The 11,135-nt window shown below is 43.4% G+C and overlaps 1 protein-coding gene across 1 annotated transcript in view; it reads left to right on the forward strand.

The window, feature by feature from the left end:
* dera (deoxyribose-phosphate aldolase (putative)) overlaps positions 1 to 11,135 on the forward strand; it is a 35,483-nt gene that overhangs the window by 16,382 nt on the left and 7,966 nt on the right. The window contains exons 6-7 of the mRNA XM_080740427.1: positions 3,667 to 3,795; positions 6,901 to 7,013. Of these exons, the coding sequence (XP_080596553.1) occupies positions 3,667 to 3,795; positions 6,901 to 7,013 (242 nt within the window). The remainder of the gene's footprint in view (positions 1 to 3,666; positions 3,796 to 6,900; positions 7,014 to 11,135) is intronic.

Here is an 11,135-nt window from a genome sequence, read left to right on the forward strand (position 1 = left end):
TGGGAATGTAAGTACACTATGTGTTAGGGCATTCACCAAATATTCGAATTAGCGTTTAAAAAATGTAATCTAATTAATTACAGGCTCTGTGATTAATTAATCGCAATTAATCGCATTTTAATCGCACATCGATATTTGACCTTAGAAGCATTTTTTTTCAAGTAAAACACATTTTGTTGTAGGAGTGAATCAACAAGTGAGTTTTTTAAATCTAAATTTCGCATCCACTGGGCCAAGCAAAGTGCTCTGATCGGCTACTTCTCCCTTTGCGTTTGTTGTCTCTGAAGGTTCTGCGGTGCAAAAAAAACTAAGTGCTATGAATAAGGTGCAAAGAACGCCAGGGAAGCAGAGATCTGCCTGTTTTCACGGCTACACTTTACCGCGATGGTCGGCCCCGGTTTGGATTTTAGTTTCGTGAGCGTTTGTAAACAAATGGATTATCCTCCTCAATCGTCAGTGGACACTCACGTGCACACGCACAAAGCTTCCGAGGCTCTTCAAAATTAAAGCCTAAGTGAACGAGGGCAGCAGCAGCAGAACACAAGAATTATTACTGTTAATAATAATTGATGATAAGGTAATAAAATGTTACTGTATGTTTTTTTTACCAAATCTTTGATCGCTCCGTCTTCTTTCATGAAAAAGCAGTTTCAGTTTTGGTGAAGGAGACGGGTAGAGCGGGGCCTAACTCCAGTCATGGTCGAGTGGGGGCGGACCTTACGGGCACCACAGCCTGCCCCCACTTGATTGTGATTGGAGGAAGGTCCCCGCCTGTCACCTACACGAAAACAAGTAGGTCGGGAGTGGCTTATTGTCGGTATCAGCCGGTAACACGCGGGAGTCTGTCCCCGTTACAATGCGCTAGACCCCTGGGAGATGGACTGCTAAGGTGGAGCGCCACACCTACCTTCAGCTCCCAGTACTTGCCGCACGACTTGCCAAGCCGTGCTACTCATACGCTGAGTTGGCGGTGCCCGGAATCGAACCCATGACCTTGCGGTACAAAGGCGAGAGCTCTACCAACTGAGCTACCCGGGCACAAAAAAACTGAAACTTAAATTAAATCACTTTCTCTACCTTTTAACTCATTTACTGTTATTACTAACGGGCGGGTTAACGTCATTAATTCGGCTCCAAATGACGCCATTAGACAGAGCCGAACCAAAATAAATTAGGCTCTAAAAGTGGAGTATGAATGGACCCAAACACTTCCATCACACAGTCTGGAGCAACGGAAGTTCTGATCATGGGTAAAATATGAAGTGGATGTGAAGCTAGGGCTGCCGCAATTATTACATAATCGTCTAATTGCGATTATTTGACATCGTTTCCGTTTTGAAAATGTTTCCGATATTTTATTTGTATTATTTATTATATTTTATTTTATATAATAAAAGTCAAAAATAGTGGAAATAGCAGATCTGCAAGCTCACAACGCGTCGCATCGTGACGCGTTGTGAGCTTGTAGATCGGCTATTTCCACTATCAATTTTCTTTTTTAAGTATAAGGTTGTCAAATAGAGTAATTTCTTTTGTATATTTAGGTTATGTGTCATATCTGCCATGTGCAACTTCAAAGCCTAAAAGCCAAACAGAAATGCAATTGTCAACAACAAAAACACAATTAAATCGTTAATCGCAATTATTTGAGTGACAATCAATCTTCATGTAAAATGTCATAACCGTGACAGCCCTATGTGAAGCCTCCTCTTCCACACTTCTGTTTCGTCTTTACAGCCGCGCAAATGCATCCTAAATTGCTGCTTAGCTGAAATGGAACGGGAAAAAATGTGAACGGAAATATTAGCTCCTCGGATATCGGGAGGTGCAGTTCCAGACTCTAGGTAGCATTTGGTGATTGTGGAATAGTTGTCTGGCTTTGCGAGACTGCGTCCAAATAGACGTATACATAAATTAGTCCATGGGCCATACGTGATGTCGCTCTCCGAAAGGCGGCAAAGGTTACCATGCATTTTTGAAAAGCTCTATATCTGTAGATCATATTTTGGTATGATAACCCTTTCCGAGACCCATCTAAATTGGTGTTATCAGCCGCTAGAGTTGGTGTCCCATTAACTTAAGCCTCGATCAGAGTCTGCGGTGAAGAGCTATCCACCGCAAATTTGAGGTGGAAAGCTTTCCACCTCAAGTCAGAAAATAAGTGAAGGCCGTCATAGTCCGTCACGGTGGAGTCCTATTCACAGTGACTGACTAGTCTAGATTGACCATTCAGTGAACGGGGTGAAGAGCCTATCTGTCTGATAGTAAAAACAGAGAGATGTGTCAGGACTCGCGGTGGAAAGCCCTTCACCGCGAGGAATGACGTAACGTTGTAGTTTCGCGGAGCCGACTCTGATCGAGGCTTTACAGGGAAAAAAAGCAAAAAGTAGCATATGAGGGGTCAAACTAGGGTTTTTTCATGATTCTGAATCCATTGCAAGCATTTGTTTTGCACAAAAAAAATTCCTTGGGCTAAAACGGCTCCCATTAAACCATAGTCTTGTGGGGCCGTTTATAGCCCAAGGAATGTTTTTTCGTGCAAAACAGATGCTTGCAATGGATTCAGAATCATGAAAAACCCCTAGTTTGACCCCTCATATGCTACTTAAAGCATATTAATCTTTAGCTTTTTTTCCCCTGTAATGTAAAGTTAATGGGACATCAACTCTAGCGGCTGATAACACCAATTTAGCTGGGTCTCAGAAAGGGTTATCATACCAAAATATAATCTACAGATATAGAGCTTTTCAAAAATGCATGGTAACCTTTGCCACCTTTCGGAGAGCGACATTTCAAAATCTGACTTCCTGTGCCGTGGTCCTGTGACCTCCTGTCTGCAGCCAAGGAATGTAAGGAAGGAAGGGATATCCCGTGATACGGGGTATGCGCCATGTCCGGCCATGAAGCTCACCATGGGTGCCAGAACTCTCACCGGAAGTGCGATGAAATACGTGACACTGATGGAGCCGGCTAGATCAGCTCATGAACAAACCTGGAAGAAACACTATTTATGAACGACTGAGACCTTTGTCATATAATCTGTTTCAGGAATATAAAAGAAAATATATTAGAGGTATTTATCACTTGCTTTTCGATGTGCACAGTACATAATTAAATAACAATAACAACAGTAAATAATAATCGTTTCTGTCTGCCTTTTATTTTCCTGAGCTGAGTATGTTATAAAGGTCTCAATTGTTCAGAAAGTGTTTATTCATGAGCTGATCCACAGTCTTCCACTGACTCCAGTGCATTCTACCAAACTTCCGGCTGCAGTTTGGTACCCATGGTGCGATGAACCTGCCGGTTGGAATTGCGAGATAGCTTTACCGCGTTATGATTCACACCACAGCTCCAGGCAAACCCCGCCCACGGAAGCTTTTGATTGGCTGAACCGGAGCTAGGGTTCAGCGCTTCTTTTGCACCGTGCGGAGGTGCCGGGTGGGAAGACCACCTAAACCTAACCTTAACCCTAACCTCAGTAAAACTATGCCTAAACCTAACCTCAGTAAAACTATGCCTAACTCTAACCCTAACCTTAACCTCAGTAAAACTATGCCTAAACCTAACCCTACCTGCCGACGCTGGTGAAACGAAACGAGCTGCCTGGAGCTGTGGTGTGAATCAGAACAATGTGTCTTTACCTCCTATTTACCTTGTCTGCAGCCATGTACGAGGAGCTGCGTCAGTTCAGAGAGGCGTGTGGCCACGCCCACATGAAGAGCATCCTGGCCATAGGTGAACTGGGAACGTTTACTAATGTCTACAAGGCCAGCCTGGTGGCCATGATGGCTGGTGAGTTATCTGTTATCTATTAACCCTCAAAGACCCGGAACGTGCCCGAGTCGCGTTAAATTTGAACCACTTTAACCATTATTTTATTGTTGTAACTATTGAAAAATAGCAGATCTACAAGCTCACAGCACGGCCGCGCTGCGAGCTTGTAGATCTGCTATTTTTGAAAAATCTTGAAAATGTGTGCAAGTCTTTGAATGTCTTTGACCCGATTAAAAAATATACTGTGTATTTACCCTTCAACTTTAAAATATGTATTGTTTTTAATGAGACATCCATTGTAATTACACTCGCAACTCCATATTATCGTCTGTTCTCGCTTATTGAATGAGTCCTGTTCAACGCAGCCAATCTCAAGCGTTGCACTGCTGCTGAAGTGAAAATCATGGAGTTTTTTTTTTCTTGTTATGTATTTTTTTTGGGGGGGAGGTGAAACGCAAACAAAGGCTTTGATTGATTGATTGATTGAAGACTTTATTAGAAGTTTGCATAGAAAAAGGTACAGTTTCATGACGGTACAGTTCACTGGTACAAGGTCAACTAAAAGGAGATCCTAGGAACTTGGCTTATTTACACAGGAAACCATTGAAGTATCTCATATAACATTGAATGACAGACAGATAGAACACAGCACTATGCAGTAGATATAGTAAAAAAAAAAAAAGTAAATACAAATCTATCTATAAATGCGAGAAGTCTCTGTCTGTCTGTGTGTCTGTGTGTCTGTAATCCGCGTATCTCGAGAACCGTTCGTCCCACCGGCTTCAGATTCGGCACGCGCGTTCCCCGCCGCGGCGTGCAGTGCCGGGTCTCGACCCGACCCGACGCGCGGTTTTCCCGAACCGGCGCGAAACGTTCGGAATCTCCTTATGCGGAAATCGGCGCAAAATCGGCGTAAGCGCTGACTCATTGTGACATCACTGCAGTGCCGGGCGCAAGCGCTGAGTCATTGTGACATCACTGCAGGCAGATACAGGGGCCTAGCCTCGACCCGACAGATATCTCCGTATATAGGAAATCGGCGCAAAATCGGCGTAAGCGCTGACTCATTGTGACATCACTGCAGTGCCGGGCGCAAGCGCTGAGTCATTGTGACATCACTGCAGGCAGATACAGGGGCCTAGCCTCGACCCGACAGATATCTCCGTATATAGGCATAAAAGGGACACAGACAGATATATAGGCATAAAAGGGACACAGACTGAGATCTCCATATATGGGCATATGGGCAGATACAGAGATCTCCATATATGGGCAATACAGGGGCCTTGCCTCGACCCGACAGATATCTCCGTATATGGGCATAAAAGGGACACAGACAGATATCTCCATATATGGACATAAATGGACAGAGGCAAACAGATGGTCAAAGATCTCCATATATGGGCATAAAATGGACGCAGACAGACAGATACAGATATCTCCATATATGGGCATAAATGGACACAGGCAAACAGATGTTCAAAACGGGTCCTATGACAACAGGTATAATGAGGTTTGCATTAAAGGGGGAACCGGCACTGTGTCTGCAACACAGTTGGAGGCACAGACAGATACTCCATATATGGGCATAAAATGGACGCAGATAGACAGATATCTCCATATATGGGCATAAAATGGACCCAGAACTATAACTGCAGTGATCTCCACATATGGACATAAAATGGACGCCGACAGACAGACAGACAGATACAGATATCTCCATATATGGGCATAAATGGACACAGGCAGACAGATGGTCAAAACGGATCCTATGAAAACAGGTATAATGGGGTTTGCATTAAAGGGCGGGGCATTCATTCCCTATTTACATTGTTCCGAGTTGGCCAGGTCGCCGACTAGACGCTGGGCCGCCCGTCTAGTAAAATAAATGTGCAAAAAATATATACAGTAGGTAAATACAAAGAAAGGTCAGGGGAGACCCACCTGGCCACCTGGAAGATGCAGGTTGGAACATCATTTATGTAGAGCATGTTTCTGGACATTATCTGCAGGGATGGGCGACATAAAGTTGGCGGAAATCTTCTGTCTATCTGCAACACAAACTCACCAACGCAAGCGAGGCAGCTGAGTCTCGTCTTAGTCTATGATTACTCTAGTGGGGCGGCCGAGCAGGAGGAGGAAAGTTTTGTGATGCGAGCTGTGGAGTCGTGGACAATTACTGGACAGTGACACTGTGTCACTGACTGTCCAGTAGCTGGGGACTGAGCTGAAAATCTAACTGGTCTGCATGATGCACGCACGGAACCCTCTCTCGCCACGCGATGCAGCGGGCGAGGTGCGCTGCTTCTGCACTCTATCTAGTGTTTAGGCTATTAGTCTCAAAAGTAATGGTGAAAAATAAGCATTATATAGCATCGGACACAGTTCGGGTCTGTTTTCCCCGGTTCCATGTTAGGGTCATATCTAATTTCACACTCGGATCCATTTCGGGCCAGGGCTAGACAATCTTCTTTTTTTTCTGGGCCTTTCGGTTCGGTCCAAATTTCCTCGTTCCACTTAAGCTCGGCTCCCATTTTTTGGACCCGTGCTACCCTCTACACTGAACTAAATATTGGGCCAGATCGGCACAAGTCCCATAATATTATCAAAATTGTCATAATAAAATGTATTTTTTCAGCGACACAAAAAAGGAGAAATTCAACTTTATTATCGGTCACAGCAACTGTCAGAGCCAGTGCCCACCTAGGAGGCTATTTGTAGGATTTGTGTACCATGTCGCACTCTAGTGGATCCACTCAGGTTTCTCTATCTTTCTATATTAAAAATACTTTCTATTAACCAGCCTGGTGGCCATGATGGCTGGTGAGTTATCTGTTATCTATTAACCAGCCTGGTGGCCACGATGGCTGGTAAGTTATATGTTATCTATTAAAGGGGAACTAGGCAAGTCTGTGTGTGTATACAAACACATTCCCCCTCCCCTCTATGACAGGCTTTCATTGATAAGAGAGATCACTAGCTTTGACACTGTTATTTCCCAATCAATTACCTCAGTGCAAAACCCCTTTTGAAGTTCAAAGGGAGCAATGAAAGGATGGATTAAATAGTGAATGAATGAATTGACAGGTTGGTTATTGTATTAATGAATGAACTCATCCACAGGTTCAGACTTCATCAAGACATCTACCGGGAAGGAGGCGGTCAACGCTACCTACCCTGTTGCCATAGTGATGGTGAGGGCCATCCGAGACTACTTCCTGGTTACCGGACACAAGGTACCGCCCACCTGTCTCTCTTTCTGTTTGTCTGTCTGCCTATTGATATAAAAAGCCAGAGCCTTAGAAACTTAGAGAGTTCTGCCTGCAGGGGTCAGAAACAGCACTTAGTTAGGTCAAAAGGGGCAGTTCCGTGACCGTGGAGAGCGAAGGTCCGTTTCTCAATGGATTTGTCATCTAGGAGGGTTATTAAACAAAGTTGGCCCGGGGTGTATTTTTTAAAATGGTTGGGAAAATGTTTGACAGCTAGGGTCATTTTCAGTCTCATTCACCTACACTATAAAGGAAAAAATGCCTACCCAAAAATTTGCTTTAACACAATTAGTGCCTCTTAATCTGAAGGTTGCTTGGTGCCTCGGTGCCACGCGGTTTCCTCCATAGGCCGCCGCTATTATTTTGAAGGGCTGGAAGGGGGTTGTTTTAGTTTTTTTGGATTATCACTTGACGGCAACGATTACATCATCTAGTCACATGACAGTGTGGGACAAGAAGATGAAGATGGCTGCGCCCTGCCTTGTGCCTTGTTTACATTTAGATCTGCTGCAAAATGTCTCAAAATGGCTATTTTGTTTAAATGAAGTTTCTTTATGGGCCTCTCCATTGACTTAACATTGAGGAGCTTCACTTCGCGTGCACGCCCAACGTGCGTTGTAAACAAATCGCCGACATTACCGATGCGAGCGGGACCGGAGCGACATTAAGTAAGTAATAATATCTTTACTGTATATACAGTAAGATTCACAGTCCTCACCGTCAACGGCGCCATGGTATTAACCCTTTCAATGACGGTGAGGACTGTCAACGGTGGCAGAACAGTTAAGTGGGATGTGAGGGGTCAAACTAGGGTTTTTTAATTATTCTGAATCCATTGCAAGCATTTGTTTGGCATGAAAAACATTCCTTGGGCTAAGAACGGACCCTAAAAGACTGTAAAAATTGATGACTCATCACTAAACCATAGTTTCCTTAGGCGTTTTTTCTAGCCCAAGGAATGTTTTTCATGCAAAACAAATGCTTGCAATGGATTCAGAATAATTAAAAACCCCTAGTTTGACCCCTCACATCCCACTTAAAGCAGATTCTTTGGTAGTAATTGTTTTCCTTTATAGTGTAGTGTATAGTAAGTGAATGACTCCCAAAAAACTGCTTTAAGTGGGATGTGAGGGGTCTAACTAGGGGTTTTCAATTATTCTGAATCCATTGCAAGCATTTGTTTTGCATGAAAAACATTCCTTGGGCTAAAAAACGCCTAAGGAAACTATGGTTTAGAGATGAGTCATCAATTTTTACAGTCTTTTAGGGTCCGTTCTTAGCCCAAGGAATGTTTTTCATGCCAAACAAATGCTTGCAATGGATTCAGAATAATTAAAAAACCCTAGTTTGACCCCTCACATCCCACTTAAAGCAGATTTTTGGGTAGGCATTTTTTCCTTTATAGTGTAGGTGAATGAGACTGAAAATGACCCTAGCTGTCAAACATTTTCCCAACCATTTTAAAAAATACACCCCGGGCCAAATTTGTTTAATAACCCTTCTAGATGACGAATCCATTGAGAAACGGACCTTCGCTCTCCACGGTCACGGAACTGCCCCTTTTGACCTAACTAACTGGTCACGTCACTCTCCCCCTCATAGACTTCAATGCAATGTGTAAACTTCCAGTTCGCAGTTTGTCACTATACGCCAATAGATGTGTGCGTAGAAGACCTGGCACCATGAAGTGAACGGGAGTGGCGTGACTCTCTGTATACAAGGCTCTGTAAAAAGCTAGATGCCGCATCCGATAGGCGGAAGTGCAGAAGGCATGCTATTCACTCAAAGTGACTACTGGACGATCATGGCGCATCTTTTCCAGGACTTAAATTCACTGGAGCTTTATTGGCATGAGGAAACAAACGTTTACAAGCAAGTGCCTCTGGGAAGAATTACCCACTGTTTATCTGGAAAACGTATTACTCAGCCTCTGTAGCAGCTAGAAACACAATGGACAAATCACAACTCCGCCCCTCCAAACACTGTCTCCACCTAGACCTCCATCTAGAATCACAGCTGCCTATAATGGAGCCATTCGCTTGAATGTAAATACTGTGGATTTTTACACATTAAATATTAATTTCGTTTTGGACCCAGAGCTTCGAAATCTCTTCCAATGCCTGGATAAGCATTGGAAAAATGTGTAGGCCTTCAAACTTTTAAAACAATACGACAGAAGAATATATACTGTAAGGACGCAGCAGAGGAATAAGGAAAATGTCCATGGCTGCTGGACGACAGAAAGCCGCTTCAAACCGATTTAAATATGAATAGACTGTATTGGCTAAAACGCCAATGACCCATGACTACAAACACCTTATTTGTTCATTTAAATAGCAACTGATTAAGTAATGTACGTCTGTGAATGAACAGGGGTAGCCAACGCGAAGTGTTGTATTTCAGCTCTGCTTTTGACTGCAGGCTGTGGGCAGGGGCGTCACAAGGGAGGGAAAAGTGGGACTGAGTTACTAGGGCCCACGGTGGAAGGGCCTTAATTATTTTAGACTTTATCTATTGAAAAATAGTAGATATACAAGCTCACAGCACGGCACCGAGTGCCGCGCTGTGAGCTTGTTTCTTTTAAATCCCCAGATGAAGAACATTCATGTGGGCCCGCAGCGAATCCTTGTACCCAGGGCCCAGAATTTGGTGCGACACCCTTAGCTCTCTCTGCGAATCGGCATTATTAGAAACTTGTAGCCTACATTTGAAGGAGTTTATTCCGGTTGGTGGTTTGTGTAATGGAGAGTAATAGCCTCTAAATGAATCAGTGTAAACGTCTCTGTAGGTCCAGCAGACAGGCGATTTCCTCATTCCGCTGCTGCGTCCTTATATATTCCTCTGTCGTATGGTTTTAAAAGTTTAAAGGTCTACATATTTTTCCAATGCATATCCAGGCCTTGTTGACGGATTGGAAGATATTTCGAAGCTCAAAACGTAATTAATATTTAATGTGTAAAAATCTGCGGTATTTACATTCAAATAGAGGCGGCTGTGATTCAAGACGGAGGTTCGAGGCAGAGAGGTGGGGGCGCAGCCTCCGGGAATCATGGATTTCAAAACACTGTCCTGCATTTTTCACATCTGACTCAGCCACCAGGAGGCTGACACATTTTTTGATATTACTCCTTCAGATTTCATCCAAATATCTATCTGACTAATATTGCGATTTTATTCGTGATATTTATATCACGTAAACATAGCCAATCTGGAAGCAGCATTCTCTGCCAAAACATATTACGGTCAACATAGCCAATCAGGAGGCAGCATTCTCGGCCAAAAATTATTACGGTCAACATGGCCAATCAGGAAGCAGTATTCTTTGTGACGTCACCACTATAGAGTAAGTCCGTTGAGTTCAATTTGGTCACAACATATAGGCAACAACACTTGCAACCAGGGGCGTCAATTGGGTATGGCAGGGGTATGCAGCTGCCATATCCTGGGTTCAGGGGGGAAAATAAAAGTTACTTTTAAATATAAATCCATTAATGTCTTTTTTCTATCTGTGCTGGTTATTATGTCGTTAAATTAAATTACAGTAAAATAACTACGCATGCAAAATGTAACAAAATGGTCACTTTAACAAGGTATTATAATTATATTCGCCACACTTGTATTCTCCCCAGCTTGACAGAGTGGTATATTCCCAGGTTCTGCAGGTCAGCTGCACAGGTGCAATGCATGCATAGCATGTTTACTAACATTCCAAGTTTAGCTGCACTTGAACAACTGTTCCAGGCTGCCATATCCAGCCCAAGACCTGTGTAAAAAACTCTCAAAACTCATTTTTTTTCAGACATCTTTCTACTATAATAGACAGGCCAGCTCCTGGTGTTGTTTAAGCATGTCATTGATAGACTCTCACACCACTGCTTCTACAGATTCCTCCTTTCACACATACATCGCTGCATTTCCACCCTACATTCCTAGCTGCTTTCCCTGAACGTATTGTACCTGCACGATGTACAATTAAACAAAACAATAATTTAATGCTATGACGCGAATTATATCATAGTACGTCCATTAGAAACCTTCCGGCCGAAACACAGACTTACAAATAGTTCCACTGTGCAGTGGACTTACGAG

The sequence above is a fragment of the Nannobrachium achirus genome (assembly GCF_963921795.1).
Source record: "Nannobrachium achirus genome assembly, chromosome: 13".
NCBI lineage: Eukaryota > Metazoa > Chordata > Actinopteri > Myctophiformes > Myctophidae > Nannobrachium > Nannobrachium achirus.